Raw genomic sequence first — 22,195 nt, 5'->3', positions numbered from 1 at the left:
GGGGGGGGGGGGGGTATGGTATACATGTATGTTTTGACCATTGGTCATCAGTTCCAGTGAGCACGATCATGGCATGTTTCCACATCGAGTGTTAAAGTAGGATTAGCGTTTATTTATGAAACAAATCGTTATTATTTGGCATGCGATTCTTCGTCCTCGGAGGTGTCACCTCCCCACATCTCTTCTAAGATACTTCGGTTCTTCTTGAGCACCATGTTGATCGCTCTACGATCTCCGTGGCCATCCTAAACGAATTCTAGCAAATCTTAACTTTCAAATGGGTCGAACCATTTTGGTAATGAAGGATGTACCGGATAATTGAGCCATACTTCTGGTAGAATTATTCATATATCATCTTATCGTTTCCGCTTTCTCCTTTGCTTGTTCCTCCGGCATACCTTCATTTACGAATATTTCATACTTTGTAATCCATTAATTCTCATTAGCAGACTTTGCCTCTTTCAATAGAACATCTTATGATTCACGCTTGCTCTGGATAACCTGCGAAGAGTCTTTACAGTGAGGAAGTCACCAACAACCACAAGAAGTCACCGCCTCAAAATGTCCCTGACTGTTCAAGAGACAAAAACCCACCAAACAAACATCTTCCCGGGGTATTTTACGTTAATATGCCTCTATAAATCGTACATGTCCTCGAACCATGATCGTCCCAGGCTGAAATCTCTTCTATCAACAACTCCTCGTCTGTAATTGTTGCTGAGACCACGTCCGGTCGGTACGAGTGTTAGTCTCACAATCATGGTTAATCTGCTGTTTTTTATTTCTGTAGAAGGCATCCATAAGTCTAGAAGGTAGCTGCTTTGAAGTGCATCACCAAGTGTTGTGGATTCTCGTCATACATATGTAGTGAAAGGATCACGATTTGTCGTTTGTCCAAGAAATCATTAAAGACAATCAAATAATAGCAATGCCTACTTTAAGTTGAATCCCTTTGAGTTCGGACTCTGATTGATAGCAATGACCTACATGTTTCCATGGCGACTTCCGTCCGTAAACTGTTCCGTAATGTAGGTCAGCTAGATAGAGACATATCATCTCTCAGAAGAACAAGGGAATGGAACGGTATCGTGGTTACAGGAAATGGCGACCAATGAAATTTAAGACCGAAAACGACCGTTACTCAAACGTATTCGTTGCGATAAACGTGTTCTCAAAATATTTGTGGCTAAGAGCTGTGAAGGATAAGAATTTAGATCTAAAGAAGTACTATCTCTTCTATCGAGAAGAAAAAATTAACATCTATCCGCCTAGAATGAAACTAAAGCAGCCAGTTGAATATTGAATAATACATGTAAACATCAATATGTCGTTAACAATTAACGAGCACGTTCCCGACTGACCTCACGAGGAGCCGTTGAGATAATACTACTACTTATCCAGCTAACGACCATAAATATTGAATTTGTACATTCAGAGAAACAACTTAAGTATGAAATTGTGCGTAATGTACTTAGCGCGAGTAATTACACACCGACAATGGCATATTAAGCAGTCCCGCCCCCGGGCTCCGGCCAAGCGTAATCCACCTATAGGACAACAATATCACACTCGATCTACCGGTCAGTTCACCGGTTTCACTGAGGTTAAGAATGGTTCTAGGACAAGATAACCGAGTGCGGTTGGTCAGTTATTTGATCGGACATGTTTTGATTTACCTCGTCAGGTGAATGACCAGTCTCTTGAACCGTAAGTTTCTTTCCAAATCTAATGAACCACATTTCACTTGATTTATAGTGTAATTCTCTTCTGATATCAATTCAGATAGGTAATATGTTTAACCGCCAAACAATGACACAGGTAGGAAAAACAACAATCTGTCACATAGAAAAATGTTGACGAGGAAACTGATGAAGATTACAACAGGAACATCGGAATTTAGTTACGGATGGAGCCCCTGAATCCACATACATAACCCCAAAATAACAACTGTTATACTGTTGTTAAAAAAATCCTAAACGACAACTATTATATTGTTGTATTGACTAAATCTATACAACTATCATATTGTTGTTTAGACACCATCTATACCACTATCATATTGTCGTTTAGACACCATCTATACCACTATCATATTGTTGTTTAGACACCATCTATACATGTTGTTTAGACACAATCTATACCACTATCATATTGTTGTTTAGACACCATCTATACCACTATCATATTGTCGTTTAGACACCATCTATACCACTATCATATTGTTGTTTAGACACCATCTATACCACTATCATATTGTTGTTTAGACACCATCTATACCACTATCATATTGTTGTTTAGACACCATCTATACCACTATCATATTGTTGTTTAGACACAATCTATACATGTTGTTTAGACACCATCTATACCACTATCATATTGTCGTTTAGACACCATCTATACCACTATCATATTGTTGTTTAGACACTATCTATACCACTATCATATTGTTGTTTAGACACAATCTATACAACTATCATATTGTTGTTTAGACACCATCTATACCACTATCATATTGTTGTTTAGACACCATCTATAACACTATCATATTGTTGTTTAGACACAATCTATACCACTATCATATTGTTGTTTAGACACCATCTATACCACTATCATATTGTTGTTTAGACACAATCTATACATGTTGTTTAGACACCATCTATACCACTATCATATTGTCGTTTAGACACCATCTATACCACTATCATATTGTTGTTTAGACACCATCTATACCACTATCATATTGTCGTTTAGACACCATCTATACCACTATCATATTGTTGTTTAGACACTATCTATACCACTATCATATTGTTGTTTAGACACAATCTATACAACTATCATATTGTTGTTTAGACACCATCTATACCACTATCATATTGTTGTTTAGACACCATCTATACATGTTGTTTAGACACCATCTATACCACTATCATATTGTTGTTTAGACATCATCTATACCACTATCATATTGTTGTTTAGACACCATCTATACATGTTGTTTAGACACCATCTATACATGTTGTTTAGACACAATCTATACTTGTTGTTTAGACACAATCTATACAACTATCATATTGTTGTTTAGACACCATCTATACCACTATCATATTGTTGTTTAGACACAATCTGTACAATAAACAACTGTGATATTGTTGTTTAGAGATAATCTGTACCACTAACAATTGTTATATCGTTTAGATACATATGTACAATTGTTTTGTGTTGTTTAGACACATTATGTACAGCTAACAACTGTTATGTTATTGTTTAGACACAATCTATACAACTTTATATTATCTAGACTCAATTTTCATTTTTCGTAAAAAAAATATTTATCGATTTTAAACATTTCGTTACTAAACAATTTGCATTTCTGGCTGATAAACCGTTCCAATGATTAAAATTTACATCGAACAATTTATCGGTAATTATCTTACTAGCAAGTGTACGCTTATTGCAATCACAGGTATTTTCATTTTAAACCAAATGTTTTGTGTTAGAGACAGGCGCATCCAATAATTCGACGTTCATACATTCAATAACTCGATCTTCATACATTCAATAACTCGATATTCATACATTCAATACTCGATATATATACATTCAATACTCGATATTCATACATTCAATAACTCAATATTCATACATTCAATACTCGATATCCATACATTCAATACTCGATATTCATACATTCAATACTCGATATTCATACATTCAATACTCGATATTCATACATTCAATAACTCAACATTCATACATTCAATAACTCGATATTCATACATTCAATAACTCGATATTCATACATTCAATAACTTGATATTCATACATTCAATAACTCGACATTAATCGACACATATTAGAATAATGCGACAATACATACGTTTCCATGCCATCCATTCCCTGAGAGACTGTTTCTGGTGAAAATGAAGCCTCGATCTTTCCATGGAATTTCTACAGAATCCCTGATTTGTACTAGAATCTTTGGGAACCAACAAATCCTTATAACTCCAATTACCAGTGTATATGACGGAATACATCACTGTCACGATACTCGGGATGCTACACTGGATCACCATCCAGCGTCAAATCAGATGTCGATTCATTCATAGATTCCGCTACTGATGAATTTCATTGGGCTGTGACGGGAACATCCGGGGAATGTTGTTGTGAACAGCTTACCCAATACAACACGCCTAGGGTGTTCACACCAGGAATAACAATAATGAAACTATCAAACTGACCACATACAAAAGAATTTCTCGGACCGCTATTGACATCAAGTGCTCCAAATGTCAGCCAGACTTTACCGGGCTTCTTAGGCCGCGAGTGACGTCAGTCCATATATGTTAAATGGCTTCTCCTTGATGTCGATAATACTTCATGTTTCGTCAATTTAATCAAAGATAGTTATCTATTTATAATTAAATGGATATAAGCGTTAAAGGACTTCTATCTAGCTCTGTTCCTTAACTGTATTAACTGTTGTGGGTATTGTTGGTGATGTACACGTCATTTTAACACAGGATGTACCGTACGGGTTTACCACAGAGGAAACGTCTCCAAAGAAGACGTATATGTCATAACATACTTATGGACGGATCCAATAAAGAAACCAAAGCATATCTCGAGTCTAGAAAGGTGAACTCTAAACATGATGGAGGTATTAGTATTGTCCGGAGAAGTTTGATTTCATTTCTAGGTTTGTAAAGTTTCATTTCGCATACAAAGTATGCAAATCAAAATCAAAAGCATGTACATGTACCTACGTTCTGACCCATCGTCACATAATACGTCCTGCATCTGTAGTCAGATTGGTGACATTGACCTTTCGACCTCAATGACTGCTGTTCGGAATGCTTCCAAACAGATCACTCCTGACTAATGAGATACGTTACGGTCCTGCCATATGGACTCCATATTGGGCTGTTCGAACTAATTATATAATATTCCAGATCTGTTTTGTGCAGCATGTCTAGAAACTATGTTGTGATTTGCTGTACGCGATATCTTCGGGAAGTCTCTGCTAGTTTCCTTGTCTTAGTAGACACATAAAAATGTGCATGATCCAGTACCGTACTCTTCGTCTGACGGTAAACTCCTGGTTTGAAAGTGACAGATCCTTTAAAATGTAGAGGCCGTCTTGTACTGTTCGGATGAATCTAGATAGATCCCTGGTCTGATAGACAATAGCTGTATTGCCTGTATCATGCTCTCCGGGGTGTCTCTTGACTTCAGATCTGTTTCCAATTAGACTCCAAGTCTAATAAAACGATAACTATTTAGACATTCCAATACCTCGCACAGTGCTGTTCGGAATCTATCTAGTGATCCTTGTACAAGTTATGGTATTCCGTATATAACGACGAACTCCCATCAGATGGAATCACTTCTATAAACCCTTTGTAAATCAATTATATTCCGAAATAACTGTTCGATTTTGGAGATTCCCGTATCCGTATTCTGACAGTTACGTTTTTGTCATGCGTGTAATCAATTTCTGGTTAAGGTCAGTGCCCGCGTCTCTATTTCGCTAGCTCCAGTCCTTAATACTTTGATCCCAGGTTGTGATTTGCCATTTTGGCGGTACCCCATCCTCGCGTGCATCCCCTCTAGACCTGTCGCGCCTCTAGAGTGTTACAGGGACGGATGCGCTGTACAAATCCTCAGCGCGCCTTTAGTCTGGACGAATAGAACCTGTCGAATCGGCAGTGAAATATATAATGAAGTCTATATTTGTATGTGTATGTTCATTGGTAAGTAAGAGAGAACACATAATTTGTCACTGTATATAACACTTATATCGCCGTGTTTCAAGTCATAGGCGCCATGGCGTGGTTGGAAATGCAGAATAAATATTGTAAAGCAAGAGTCGGACTCATTTCCGAGATACCATTATATACACGAATAAACATACAGTTTTCTCAGTTTAATTATCAGGTGAACATTTAATGCCGTACCTGTTGTTATATTTATCGTAAAGCATTCATGTACAAATCCAGAACACCGGTCACATATTTATTCAATAGGTTCATTACATTTTCATTGAGATTGAAAAACAAGCGTCTATCTGATATATATATTTTGTTAATCTCTACACGATTTATAGTGTAAAAGTACCATTGTTTAACATTTCCACGTTTGCTAGTATACAAGTGATACTGTGTACCGGTTACACGGTAATTCGTACATAATAAGATATCTGATGTCAATCACAGTTGTACATGTTACAATGTACTTATTCACAAATAAAGGTTCATCTATTTCGGGCAGGCCATACAAACTCCTGGGGTTTCTCATTCACTCTAAATACACGTAATGTAACCCCAGGATTATCAAGGAATGGTTAATTAAGGCAATAAAGTCCCCTCTCCTATTCACCCATACTTAACATGACAGCACCCTCTCCTATACACCCATGTAACATGACAGCACCTTCTCATGTATCGCGCCCCGAACAGCTCAATGTAAAACAAATATCTATCTTCTAATATCCTCAATGAATATGTTGTATAATAATTCGAACATCTCTGTTTTCAATATTTTTTTTCGTTTTATTACAAACCATGTATCTTTTGAATGACGTAAACTCATTTAAATCAGGAAATTCTACGACATGTAGATAAAGCTGTCAATTTCCCAGTCAGTCTGCATTCCTGTGTCGTTATACAATAAATTATCCAACTGTCAATCATACAGTACATCATAACAGTTCATCAGCCACCGGTATTCTCAACAACAAGGATCACACTTTTAAATAAACGTTGTACAGCAATATATGTAGTTATCCATTATTCCATTGTATGTTGGCCGTATGTCGCCCTAACATCCGTCAGTCTTGTTATGTAAATCAGCTTGATTTTATCACTTTGTTGTAAATATGTATATTTTGCATATATGTATTGTTACAGACAGGAATGCTATATCATTACAAGCCAACATATTAATATTGTTGAATCCGGGTTCTTATGACATCTCCTATACAGTGCAGTAACATAACGCATGTTTAAGTAAACACCAAGGTCTCGGACTCTCCTATGGGGAGAGCGGCTCGTTGCTATCCCATTAATTTCGGAACGTAGTACTGTTTGCGCAAGTGAACGACAAACGTTTTATTTTGTTTGATAAGAAACATGCTTAGATACTGAAATCGTTTACCATAGTGTAATATAGGCATGGCCTAGAATGGCACTAACCCATCACGCCACCAGCCTAATTACAGTAGAATTAGTCTCATTTTGTTCCAGTCTGGATGGAAAATACATCGTGTAGATATTTGCATTAGAATCAATTTTGCCTGGTGTCCTAAGGAGACACAATGTAAATCAATACAATTTAAGGTGTTTGCTTGTTTCACACGCAATGCACGTTCGGTAGGCGTGTCGTGGCCAGTTCTATTCCCCACACATAACGTAAGTAAGATGTCAACAATTACATATTGAGTCGGAGTTATCACCTAAAGCATGTATTAACTAGGATCCCTATACTGACATTAGGTGGGATGTATTGGTACGTGATCCCTATACTGACATTAGGTGGGATATATTGGTACGTGATCCCTATACTGACATTAGGTGAGATATATTGGTACGTGATCCCTATACTGACATTAGGTGGGATATATTGGTACGTGATCCCTATACTGACATTAGGTGGGAGATATTGGTACGTGATCCCTATACTGACATTAGGTGGGATATATTGGTACGTGTTCCCTATACTGACATTAGGTGAGATATATTGGTACGTGTTCCCTATACTGACATTAGGTGAGATATATTGGTACGTGACCCCTATACTGACATTAGGTGGGATATATTGTTACGTGATCCCTATACTGGCTAAAGGTGGGATATATTGGTACGTGATCCCTATACTGACATTAGGTGGGATGTATTGGTACGTGTTCCCTATACTGACATTAGGTGGGATATATTGGTACGTGATCCCTATACTGACATTAGATGGGATATATTGGTACGTGTCCCCTATACTGACATTAGGTGGGATATATTGGTACGTGACCCCTATACTGACATTAGGTGGGATATATTGGTACGTGACCCCTATACTGACATTAGGTGGGATATATTGGTACGTGATCCCTATACTGACATTAGATGGGATATATTGGTACGTGTTCCCTATACTGACATTAGGTGGGATATATTGGTACGTGTTCCCTATACTGACATTAGGTGGGATATATTGGTACGTGTTCCCTATACTGACATTAGGTGGGATATATTGGTACGTGATCCCTATACTGACATTAGGTGGGATATATTGGTACGTGTTCCCTATACTGACATTAGGTGGGATATATTGGTACGTGATCCCTATACTGACATTAGGTGGGATATATTGGTACGTGATCCCTATACTGACATTAGGTGGGATATATTGGTACGTGATCCCTATACTGACATTAGGTGGGATATATTGGTACGTGATCCCTATACTGACATTAGGTGGGATATATTGGTACGTGATCCCTATACTGACATTAGGTGGGATATATTGGTACGTGATCCCTATACTGACATTAGGTGGGATATATTGGTACGTGATCCCTATACTGACATTAGATGGGATATATTGGTACGTGATCCCTATACTGACATTAGGTGGGATATATTGGTACGTGATCCCTATACTGACATTAGGTGGGATATATTGGTACGTGTTCCCTATACTGACATTAGATGGGATATATTGGTACGTGATCCCTATACTGACATTAGGTGGGATATATTGGTACGTGATCCCTATACTGACATTAGGTGGGATATATTGGTACGTGATCCCTATACTGACATTAGGTGGATATATTGGTACGTGATTCCCTATACTGACATTAGGTGGATATATTGGTACGTGATCCCCTATACTGACATTAGGTGGGATATATTGGTACGTGATCCCTATACTGACATTAGGTGGGATATATTGGTACGTGATTCCCTATACTGACATTAGGTGGGATATATTGGTACGTGATCCCTATACTGACATTAGGTGGGATATATTGGTACGTGATCCCTATACTGACATTAGGTGGGATATATTGGTACGTGACCCGTATACTGACATTAGGTGGGATATATTGGTACGTGATCCCTATACTGACATTAGGTGGGATATATTGGTACGTGATCCCTATACTGACATTAGGTGGGATATATTGGTACGTGATCCCTATACTGACATTAGGTGGGATATATTGGTACGTGACCCCTATACTGACATTAGGTGGGATATATTGGTACGTGATCCCTATACTGACATTAGGTGGGATATATTGGTACGTGTTCCCTATACTGACATTAGATGGGATATATTGGTACGTGTTCCCTATACTGACATTAGGTGGGATATATTGGTACGTGATCCCTATACTGACATTAGGTGGGATATATTGGTACGTGATCCCTATACTGACATTAGGTGAGATATATTGGTACGTGATCCCTATACTGACATTAGGTGGGATATATTGGTACGTGTTCCCTATACTGACATTAGGTGGGATATATTGGTACGTGATCCCTATACTGACATTAGATGGGATATATTGGTACGTGTTCCCTATACTGACATTAGGTGGGATATATTGGTACGTGATCCCTATACTGACATTAGGTGGGATATATTGGTACGTGTTCCCTATACTGACATTAGGTGGGATATATTGGTACGTGATCCCTATACTGACATTAGGTGGGATATATTGGTACGTGTTCCCTATACTGACATTAGGTGGGATATATTGGTACGTGATCCCTATACTGACATTAGGTGGGATATATTGGTACGTGGTTCCCTATACTGACATTAGGTGGGATATATTGGTACGTGATTCCCTATACTGACATTAGGTGGGATATATTGGTACGTGATCCCTATACCGACATTAGGTGAGATATATTGGTACGTGTTCCCTATACTGACATTAGGTGGGATATATTGGTACGTGATCCCTATACTGACATTAGGTGGGATATATTGGTACGTGTTCCCTATACTGACATTAGGTGGGATATATTGGTACGTGATCCCTATACTGACATTAGGTGGGATATATTGGTACGTGATCCCTATACTGACATTAGGTGGGATATATTGGTACGTGATCCCTATACTGACATTAGGTGGGATATATTGGTACGTGATTCCCTATACTGACATTAGGTGGGATATATTGGTACGTGATCCCTATACTGACATTAGGTGGGATATATTGGTACGTGATCCCTATACTGACATTAGGTGGGATATATTGGTACGTGATCCCTATACTGACATTAGGTGGGATATATTGGTACGTGATCCCTATACTGACATTAGGTGGGATATATTGGTACGTGTTCCCTATACTGACATTAGGTGGGATATATTGGTACGTGATCCCTATACTGACATTAGGTGGGATATATTGGTACGTGTTCCGTATACTGACATTAGGTGGGATATATTGGTACGTGATCCCTATACTGACATTAGGTGGGATATATTGGTACGTGATCCCTATACTGACATTAGGTGGGATATATTGGTACGTGTTCCCTATACTGACATTAGGTGGGATATATTGGTACGTGATCCCTATACTGACATTAGGTGGGATATATTGGTACGTGATCCCTATACTGACATTAGGTGGGATATATTGGTACGTGATCCCTATACTGACATTAGGTGGGATATATTGGTACGTGATCCCTATACTGACATTAGGTGGGATATATTGGTACGTGATCCCTATACTGACATTAGGTGGGATATATTGGTACGTGATTCCCTATACTGACATTAGGTGGGATATATTGGTACGTGATCCCTATACTGACATTAGGTGGGATATATTGGTACGTGATCCCTATACTGACATTAGGTGGGATATATTGGTACGTGATCCCTATACTGACATTAGGTGGGATATATTGGTACGTGATCCCTATACTGACATTAGGTGGGATATATTGGTACGTGATCCCTATACTGACATTAGGTGGGATATATTGGTACGTGATCCCTATACTGACATTAGGTGGGATATATTGGTACGTGATCCCTATACTGACATTAGGTGGGATATATTGGTACGTGATTCCCTATACTGACATTAGGTGGGATATATTGGTACGTGATCCCTATACTGACATTAGGTGGGATATATTGGTACGTGATTCCCTATACTGACATTAGGTGGGATATATTGGTACGTGATCCCTATACTGACATTAGGTGGGATATATTGGTACGTGTTCCCTATACTGACATTAGGTGGGATATATTGGTACGTGATCCCTATACTGACATTAGGTGGGATATATTGGTACGTGATCCCTATACTGACATTAGGTGGGATATATTGGTACGTGATCCCTATACTGACATTAGGTGGGATATATTGGTACGTGATCCCTATACTGACATTAGGTGGGATATATTGGTACGTGATCCCTATACTGACATTAGGTGGGATATATTGGTACGTGATCCCTATACTGACATTAGGTGGGATATATTGGTACGTGTCCCTATACTGACATTAGGTGGGATATATTGGTACGTGATCCCTATACTGACATTAGGTGGGATATATTGGTACGTGATCCCTATACTGACATTAGGTGGGATATATTGGTACGTGATCCCTATACTGACATTAGGTGGGATATATTGGTACGTGATCCCTATACTGACATTAGGTGGGATATATTGGTACGTGATCCCTATACTGACATTAGGTGGGATATATTGGTACGTGATCCCTATACTGACATTAGGTGGGATATATTGGTACGTGATCCCTATACTGACATTAGGTGGGATATATTGGTACGTGATCCCTATACTGACATTAGGTGGGATATATTGGTACGTGATCCCTATACTGACATTAGGTGGGATATATTGGTACGTGTCCCTATACTGACATTAGGTGGGATATATTGGTACGTGATCCCTATACTGACATTAGGTGGGATATATTGGTACGTGATCCCTATACTGACATTAGGTGGGATATATTGGTACGTGTTCCCTATACTGACATTAGGTGGGATATATTGGTACGTGTTCCCTATACTGACATTAGGTGGGATATATTGGTACGTGTTCCCTATACTGACATTAGGTGGGATATATTGGTACGTGATCCCTATACTGACATTAGGTGGGATATATTGGTACGTGATCCCTATACTGACATTAGGTGGGATATATTGGTACGTGATCCCTATACTGACATTAGGTGGGATATATTGGTACGTGATCCCTATACTGACATTAGGTGGGATATATTGGTACGTGATTCCCTATACTGACATTAGGTGGGATATATTGGTACGTGATCCCTATACTGACATTAGGTGGGATATATTGGTACGTGATCCCTATACTGACATTAGGTGGGATATATTGGTACGTGATCCCTATACTGACATTAGGTGGGATGTATTGGTACGTGATCCCTATACTGACATTAGGTGGGATATATTGGTACGTGATCCCTATACTGACATTAGGTGGGATATATTGGTACGTGATCCCTATACTGACATTAGGTGGGATATATTGGTACGTGATCCCTATACTGACATTAGGTGGGAGATATTGGTACGTGATCCCTATACTGACATTAGGTGGGATATATTGGTACGTGATCCCTATACTGACATTAGGTGGGATATATTGGTACGTGATCCCTATACTGACATTAGGTGGGATATATTGGTACGTGATCCCTATACTGACATTAGGTGGGATATATTGGTACGTGATCCCTATACTGACATTAGGTGGGATATATTGGTACGTGATCCCTATACTGACATTAGGTGGGATATATTGGTACGTGATCCCTATACTGACATTAGGTGGGATATATTGGTACGTGATCCCTATACTGACATTAGGTGGGATATATTGGTACGTGATCCCTATACTGACATTAGGTGGGATATATTGGTACGTGATCCCTATACTGACATTAGGTGGGATATATTGGTACGTGATCCCTATACTGACATTAGGTGGGATATATTGGTACGTGATCCCTATACTGACATTAGGTGGGATATATTGGTACGTGATCCCTATACTGACATTAGGTGGGATATATTGGTACGTGATCCCTATACTGACATTAGGTGGGATATATTGGTACGTGTCCCTATACTGACATTAGGTGGGATATATTGGTACGTGATCCCTATACTGACATTAGGTGGGATATATTGGTACGTGATCCCTATACTGACATTAGGTGGGATATATTGGTACGTGATCCCTATACTGACATTAGGTGGGATATATTGGTACGTGATCCCTATACTGACATTAGGTGGGATATATTGGTACGTGATCCCTATACTGACATTAGGTGGGATATATTGGTACGTGATCCCTATACTGACATTAGGTGGGATATATTGGTACGTGATCCCTATACTGACATTAGGTGGGATATATTGGTACGTGATCCCTATACTGACATTAGGTGGGATATATTGGTACGTGATCCCTATACTGACATTAGGTGGGATATATTGGTACGTGATCCCTATACTGACATTAGGTGGGATATATTGGTACGTGATCCCTATACTGACATTAGGTGGGATATATTGGTACGTGATCCCTATACTGACATTAGGTGGGATATATTGGTACGTGTTCCCTATACTGACATTAGGTGGGATATATTGGTACGTGATCCCTATACTGACATTAGGTGGGATATATTGGTACGTGATCCCTATACTGACATTAGGTGGGATATATTGGTACGTGTTCCCTATACTGACATTAGGTGGGATATATTGGTACGTGATCCCTATACTGACATTAGGTGGGATATATTGGTACGTGTTCCCTATACCGACATTAGGTGTGATATATTGGTACGTGATCCCTATACCGACATTAGGTGAGATATATTGGTACGTGATCCCTATACTGACATTAGGTGGGATGTATTGGTACGTGATCCCTATACTGACATTAGGTGGGATATATTGGTACGTGATCCCTATACTGACATTAGGTGGGATATATTGGTACGTGATCCCTATACTGACATTAGGTGGGATATATTGGTACGTGATCCCTATACTGACATTAGGTGGGATATATTGGTACGTGATCCCTATACCGACATTAGGTGGGATATATTGGTACGTGTTCCCTATACCGACATTAGGTGGGATATATTGGTACGTGATCCCTATACCGACATTAGGTGGGATATATTGGTACGTGATCCCTATACCGACATTAGGTGGGATATATTGGTACGTGATCCCTATACCGACATTAGGTGGGATATATTGGTACGTGATCCCTATACCGACATTAGGTGGGATATATTGGTACGTGATCCCTATACTGACATTAGGTGGGATATATTGGTACGTGATCCCTATACTGACATTAGGTGGGATATATTGGTACGTGATCCCTATACTGACATTAGGTGAGATATATTGGTACGTGATCCCTATACTGACATTAGGTGGGATATATTGGTACGTGATCCCTATACTGACATTAGGTGGGATATATTGGTACGTGATCCCTATACTGACATTAGGTGGATATATTGGTACGTGATCCCCTATACTGACATTAGGTGGGATATATTGGTACGTGATCCCTATACTGACATTAGGTGGGATATATTGGTACGTGATCCCTATACTGACATTAGGTGAGATATATTGGTACGTGATCCCTATACTGACATTAGGTGGGATATATTGGTACGTGATCCCTATACTGACATTAGGTGGGATATATTGGTACGTGATCCCTATACTGACATTAGGTGGGATATATTGGTACGTGATCCCTATACTGACATTAGGTGGGATATATTGGTACGTGTTCCCTATACCGACATTAGGTGGGATATATTGGTACGTGATCCCTATACTGACATTAGGTGGGATATATTGGTACGTGATCCCTATACTGACATTAGGTGGGATATATTGGTACGTGATCCCTATACCGACATTAGGTGGGATATATTGGTACGTGATCCCTATACTGACATTAGGTGGGATATATTGGTACGTGATCCCTATACTGACATTAGGTGGGATATATTGGTACGTGATCCCTATACTGACATTAGGTGGGATATATTGGTACGTGATCCCTATACTGACATTAGGTGGGATATATTGGTACGTGATCCCTATACTGACATTAGGTGGGATATATTGGTACGTGATCCCTATACTGACATTAGGTGGGATATATTGGTACGTGATCCCTATACTGACATTAGGTGGGATATATTGGTACGTGATCCCTATACTGACATTAGGTGGGATATATTGGTACGTGATCCCTATACTGACATTAGGTGAGATATATTGGTACGTGTTCCCTATACTGACATTAGGTGGGATATATTGGTACGTGTTCCCTATACTGACATTAGGTGAGATATATTGGTACGTGTTCCCTATACTGACATTAGGTGGGATATATTGGTACGTGTTCCCTATACTGACATTAGGTGGGATATATTGGTACGTGATCCCTATACTGACATTAGGTGGGATATATTGGTACGTGATCCCTATACCGACATTTGGTGGGATATATTGGTACGTGATCCCTATACTGACATTAGGTGGGATATATTGGTACGTGATCCCTATACTGACATTAGGTGGAAGATATTGGTACGTGATCCCTATACTGACATTAGGTGGGAGATATTGGTACGTGTTCCGTATACTGACATTAGGTGAGATATATTGGTACGTGATCCCTATACTAACATTAGGTGGGATATATTGGTACGTGTTCCCTATACTGACAGCTGTACAAGGAAGCTGTCAGTGGAATGTGTCGTGCCAGTAAAGGGTCATTACTCATCAGGCTTTGTTACGTAACGCCATTATTCACGATCAGGTGCATGCCCTTTCCCGAAAACACTGTAAACATCCGGGACATACAATGTATGTATGTGGTAAATGGTCATACTGCTGATGTTCGCAATAGCCCACATGAACAAAGACAGCATAGCCCACGAGACAAAATCAACTTAGACCACGTGATTACATACACTATATGTATATTACAGCACAAGCGACTAAATTCAATATATAGACCCCGTTACCAGAAAAAAACGTGGACCACGTGACTAGATATAACATAGACCATGGTAAAAAATAGATCACGTGACCACAAACAAGACATACCACATGAACAGAGACAGCATAGCCCATGTTACCACAGACAACATGGACCACGTGACCAGAGACAGCATAGCCCATGTTACCACAGACGACATGGACCACGTGACCAGAGACAGCATAGCCCCTGTTACCACAGACGGCACGGACCACATGACCAGAGACAGCATAGCCCATGTTACCACAGACGACACGGACCACGTGACCAGAGACAGCATAGCCCATGTTACCACAGACGACACGGACCACGTGACCAGACAGCATAGCCCATGTTACCACAGACGGCACGGACCACATGACCAGAGACAGCATAGCCCATGTTACCACAGACGACACGGACCACATGACCAGAGACAGCATAGCCCATGTTACCACAGACGACACGGACCACGTGACCAGACAGCATAGCCCATGTTACCACAGACGACACGGACCACGTGACCAGAGACAGCATAGCCCATGTTACCACAGACGACACCGACCATAGACATAACCATCACATCATTGGCTCCACGTTCGACTTGTCTTGTACGGCAATACACACAATGTATTTACGAAATTTCGTTAATATTCCCATCAATATGACTTTATATCAACAAAACCTTGTATTCCTGTAACGCGAGATTTATAATTCATTGAGTGCTTGGCATGCCGGCACACTCGCCCATCTAAAGTGTATCAAATTATCGAACTGTTCTAATCGATCCTGAATTACATTGGCACTCGTTAAGATTCATTGTGGTGATACTGAGGGTAGGGTAAACATCAAACGGACGCTTTTGTCTTTAATTTAGTGAAACACGGAGAATTTCAATTTCGAGGACATAAATATTTCAATCGTGATTACCAAATGTATATGAAATATCTAGATTGATCATATTCTAAGGAATAACGAATATAAAGGAATAAGGTGAATGCTTCCATCACATGTCTTATTACATTATTGTAGATACATTGTGGATGTAAGCTGATTCCGGTATATTTCACTAGAGACACGATAGAATGTGTAACTATGTACCCTGGTAGTATTAATCTGGCCATTTCTTTAACAGAACCATGCAAATGATGAATAAATCATAATGGAAATGTGAGTAATTAAACTCATAAAGGTCGTGAGGACACCTTACATATTTATAATGAATTACAAAGTCTGGTCGGTTTGGTACTCTCGATGTTATGTACAATGTTGATCACGTAAGACACCGCCATATTGGTTATCGGAAAGACCCAATGCATTTATATAAACTATTTGATGATGATTTTAATTGTTAGAAATTGCAATACTTATCGCTCTACCATACTATTATAATAATATGGTAGAGTGGAGAAAAAATGTCAATGCTGGAAAACAACAATTGAACATGAACATCGCTAACTACAAACTCAGACTGCAAAACATAGTACTGTACTCTTAGATACACATATGGTACAAATGGTAAACCGGATGTTGTATCCACTCAAAGTGTATAAAACCATCCGTTTACTATTTCAAAAATGTTCTTAGAATTACTGCTGTGTTTACAGTTTCGTTTTAGTCTTAACTGTATTCTATGTTTTCCGTGTTTTGCAATGTCCCCCAATAAGTCACCTAAACATAGGATTACTGTACATACCGTAAGCCGAGTGTAAACTCAGTACCAGCGACGATATGGCAGACATCCTCCCTTAGTCAATACCACAAAACATATGATTACAGGCGCGTACTGTTATAAAAACATGCCACTAGGATCAAACATATGGATATATTACAGAAACATCAACAAGGTAGTTTACAAACAACCAAAGACAGAAGTCAGAGGCGTGTGTTTTGTGAGCCGGTGGTCCGAGTTATTTGACATCATCAGAACATATATATTAACGTTGAGGTACGTCGTTAGTAAAACGAATAACAAGCATACGTTTTAAATGACACCTGCCAAACACAAAACGTCAAATGAAATCTAACACCGTGTCGTCATGGAGACCACGTCCTAAACCAACGTTATATATCAGTACATAGATACGACGTGTCGTCATGGAGACCACGTCCTAAACCAACGTTATATCTCAGTACATAGATACGACGTGTCGTCATAGATACCACGTCCTACACCCGACGTTATATCTCAGTACATAGATACGACGTGTCGTCATGGAGACCACGTCCTACACCCGACGTTATATCTCAGTACATAGATACGACGTGTCGTCATGGAGACCACGTCCTACACCCGACGTTATATCTCAGTACATAGATACGACGTGTCGTCATAGATACCACGTCCTACACCCGACGTTATATTTCAGTACATAGATACGACGTGTCGTCATAGATACCACGTCCTACACCCGACGTTATATCTCAGTACATAGATACGACGTGTCGTCGTGGAGACCACGTCCTACACCCGACGTTATATCTCAGTACATAGATACGACGTGTCGTCATGGAGACCACGTCCTACATCCGACGTTATATCTCAGTACATAGATACGACGTGTCGTCATGGAGACCACGTCCTACACACAACTTATTAGTAGCACATCCTACATGTGAAGTGTCATATACACGAAGTTGTGTATACCTAGTAAAATGACGTGGACTTCTGGAATTTCGTATTTAACCTTTACCCGAAACTCATCCAATCTAGATCATCTTGGTTCATGAATATAGAACACGATCAGGCACAACATATGTGACACTAGTTACGATTACTCAATGAAAAGCAAACAATATATGCATTTATTGCATTTTTGCCAGTGAAATTTATAGAGGATATTGAATGGTTTCCCGTTTAATATAACATATATTTCGCGAGTATGACAGAATATCGATATTTTCACGAGTGCGAAGCAGGAGTGAAAAATATCGAAATATTCTGTCATACGAGTGAAATATGTGTTATATTTAACGGGAAACCATTCAATTTTCTTTTTCATCTCTTTGTGACGTTACTCCACGTCAACTTGACGGCGCCATTTTGAAAGGACTTATCAAGGCAATTAAAGCGTTGTCTGCTGTAATAGGGGAATCTGTGCATGAATAGCTAACGTTAAGTGAGTATTTTGTCAAAAACTAGTCTGAAAATTACAGAAATACAGCGAAATAACCAATTTATCTATCTTTGCTTCGATTGGAAAAATCGGCAAGTTTCAACGAGGTGAATACAAAGGTCCGCTCTGATTGGTCAAAAACGGAAAACTTATATTTTCACTGCAAAATCTTATATTTTCACTGCTCATCGCTGCAGTGAAAATATAAGTTTTATTAGTTTGATAAATTTCTATATTTCACTGGCAAAAATGCAATAAAGAAATTTATCAAACTAATGAAACTTATATTTTCACTGCTGCGATGAGCAGTGAAAATATAAGTTTTGCAGCGAAAATATAAGTTTTCAGTTTTTGACCAATCAGAGCGAACCTTTGTATTCACCTCGTTGAAACTTGTCGATTTTTTCTATCGAAGCGGAGAAAGATAAATTGGTTATTTTGCTGTATTTCTGAAATTTTCAGACTAGTTTTGGACAAAATACTCACTCGACGTTAGCTATTCATGCACAGATTCTCCTACAACAGCAGAAAACGCTTAAATTGTGTTGATCATTCCTTTCAAAATGGCGCCGTCAAGTTGACGTGGAGTAACGTCACCAAGAGATGACTGATATCTCGTGCTTCGCACTCGTGAAAATATCGATATTCTGTCATACAGGTGAAATATATGTTATATTAAACGGGAAACCATTCAATATCCTCTATGTGTCTATTTGTATATATAGTAAAGGTCCCTCTAGTCTCACACATTTCCATCAAGCTAACAAGTTTAAGTTTCGATATTTATGTGTTCTATTTGACTTACCGTCTATAGTGAAGCATTTTTCCGATATAAAAGATTTTCTCCTGCGGTAGTCATGACAATACCAATGTCGGAGTACCTGTCTGACCTTGTCAGAGTTTAGACGTGAACTTCCGGTATCATAACTTTCATATTCAGGACCTCCAATGTCCGAAACTCCGGAAACACAGCCTCCTGCGTCAGAACCTTCTAATCCACAAACTCTCGGTTCTATCAAATCATTCAGGAAGAACTCGGGCGCGCTGTTGAATCTAACAAACTTTTTGTGTTTATGAATCCTGGAGTTTTTCATGATGCATCGATGCCAACTGTATGCACTCCTAAACAAGTCGTTAACTGATAACAACGATGTATCCTTATTACTGGAAAAAGGTACAGCAATGTGACAACATACACTTCACATTTCCGATAAAAACAAATTACTTTACTGATTTCTTACGAAAAGGAAATTCAGTACGGGTATTTTGTCGGTTAATAGAAATTGACAATTAAGGACAACATTCTGACATGGCTAATGTCGTGTGTGACCAACTGTACTAATCCGAACGTCAAATCCCTACTAGTACCGGACTTTACCGTTAATTATTTATAAGGCGATCAGTGGTAGAATTAATGCCCGATTTAGACAGACATAATCTTGTGTGACTGATTCCGGTCTGTCGGAGCGGCTAAACCATTATTTACATTATGTATACATCGACTATAAAAACAAACAACCCGTTAATACGTATACATTTAACTACCCCGAGGACGCCGCCGACAACAATTCCTTATTGTTCCCGTGACGATATTACAACTCATACATATTTATAAATTTCTAATTATATCCGCAAGTGATCTAGTTATCAGTAAAATCAATTCTAGTACTTATTCTATAATTAGTAACATATCACTTATATAACTTACTGTCGTGTCAGGACGCCCCCATTACTGTCAACTCTAGACAGTGAACAACTGTCAGTAGACGTATGTACAATTACTAAGTACATTAACAGTTTATACTTGTCCAGCATTTGTTACTTATATGATTACAGTACAACAAAAAACGACAATAGTCAGTTTTTTAAGCTACTGTGGAATTCAAAAGGTACGCCGACAAGTGTTTGACACTATGGGATCCCAGTCTTCACAGAACAACTGAGACCTACAAAGCAACGAACTGTACCAATGGTAGAGATCTTATTGGCAGACATCTCCGTAATCTAAATATAAACCAATCAATCAAACTTGATGCTGATCTCCGGAGATAGAACAGTGTGATATTTCCGGTGAGACGCCGCGTTTTCTGCGAGTTTTTCCTAAACCTGGTCCTATACGTACATGTACCACTCCCGCCCATCTATCAGAAAATGTTGGCCGTTGCGTTTATTCTGTACTTGTATTTGTCCATATAAAATTATGTCTGTGTTTTACATAGTTCATGTCGTAAATATTTTCCTGTATAATTAATACATCTGTCTGTCTTTATTTGAAGTAATGTCCCTTGTGTAACGTTGTACATGTAAATGTACCAAAGAATAGCTTCAAGTACTCCAGGTGTGATGTGTTTAATTGTTACTACTAACACCCTAGGTCGTCAAATATAACTATATAGTTACAACTCTTTTCAATGCAAATATTCTACAAAATCAAAGCGTAACATTCATAAAAGAAATCACATTCAGACCAGTCTTGTTTTCCTGTTTTCTGTCTCTGTACAATGCCGTAAAGCCAGTCAGCTGTCGAGCACTCTCTCCCGTTCGGTCTCGCCCTACTAACTTTTCGTCATTGTTACGTGGTTCTGATTTGGAGATGTAATCTGTTTGGCTCTTCGGTTACTTTTAATACTTGATGAATACAAAACCAATATCCGCTGTTGCATAAATCCTGTTGTTGGATATTGAATCGCTAAATCACGCAAAAACGCACACTTTGACCAAAAACAAAAAACAAAAAACGCAACATTTTATCCCCCACAGACAAATATTTTAGTATTACAGTAATCAGGAGCTGGTGGGAATAGCGGATTCGATAACAAACACAACCCCATGAAGAAGCTAATGAAATTAGTACTATGATGATACACAGGACGGTCTGACGGCATAAAACAATGTCACGCCGAGAATATATCTATTGTTTAAATGACAAGTGGCCAAAAACA

General features: G+C 39.0%; 1 protein-coding gene across 2 annotated transcripts in view; it reads right to left on the bottom strand.

Annotated features, from left to right (window-relative positions):
- LOC117330335 overlaps window positions 1-20,518 on the bottom strand; it is a 104,971-nt gene extending 84,453 nt beyond the window's left edge. Inside the window, exon 1 of one of the 2 annotated variants that reach the window (XM_033888544.1) lies at window positions 20,059-20,518. In XM_033888544.1, the coding sequence (XP_033744435.1) occupies window positions 20,059-20,347 (289 nt within the window). In that variant the 5' untranslated portion in view covers window positions 20,348-20,518. Of the gene's footprint in view, window positions 1-3,883; window positions 4,408-20,058 lie in introns of those variants that run through there. The other variant, XM_033888545.1, reaches the window with a different exon arrangement.
- Window positions 20,519-22,195: the final 1,677 nt, after the last annotated feature.

Source organism: Pecten maximus, chromosome 7, assembly GCF_902652985.1.
Source record: "Pecten maximus chromosome 7, xPecMax1.1, whole genome shotgun sequence".
Lineage (NCBI taxonomy): Eukaryota > Metazoa > Mollusca > Bivalvia > Pectinida > Pectinidae > Pecten > Pecten maximus.
Note: the sequence above shows the minus strand (reverse complement) of the source record. Positions and strands in the feature narration are given on the sequence as shown.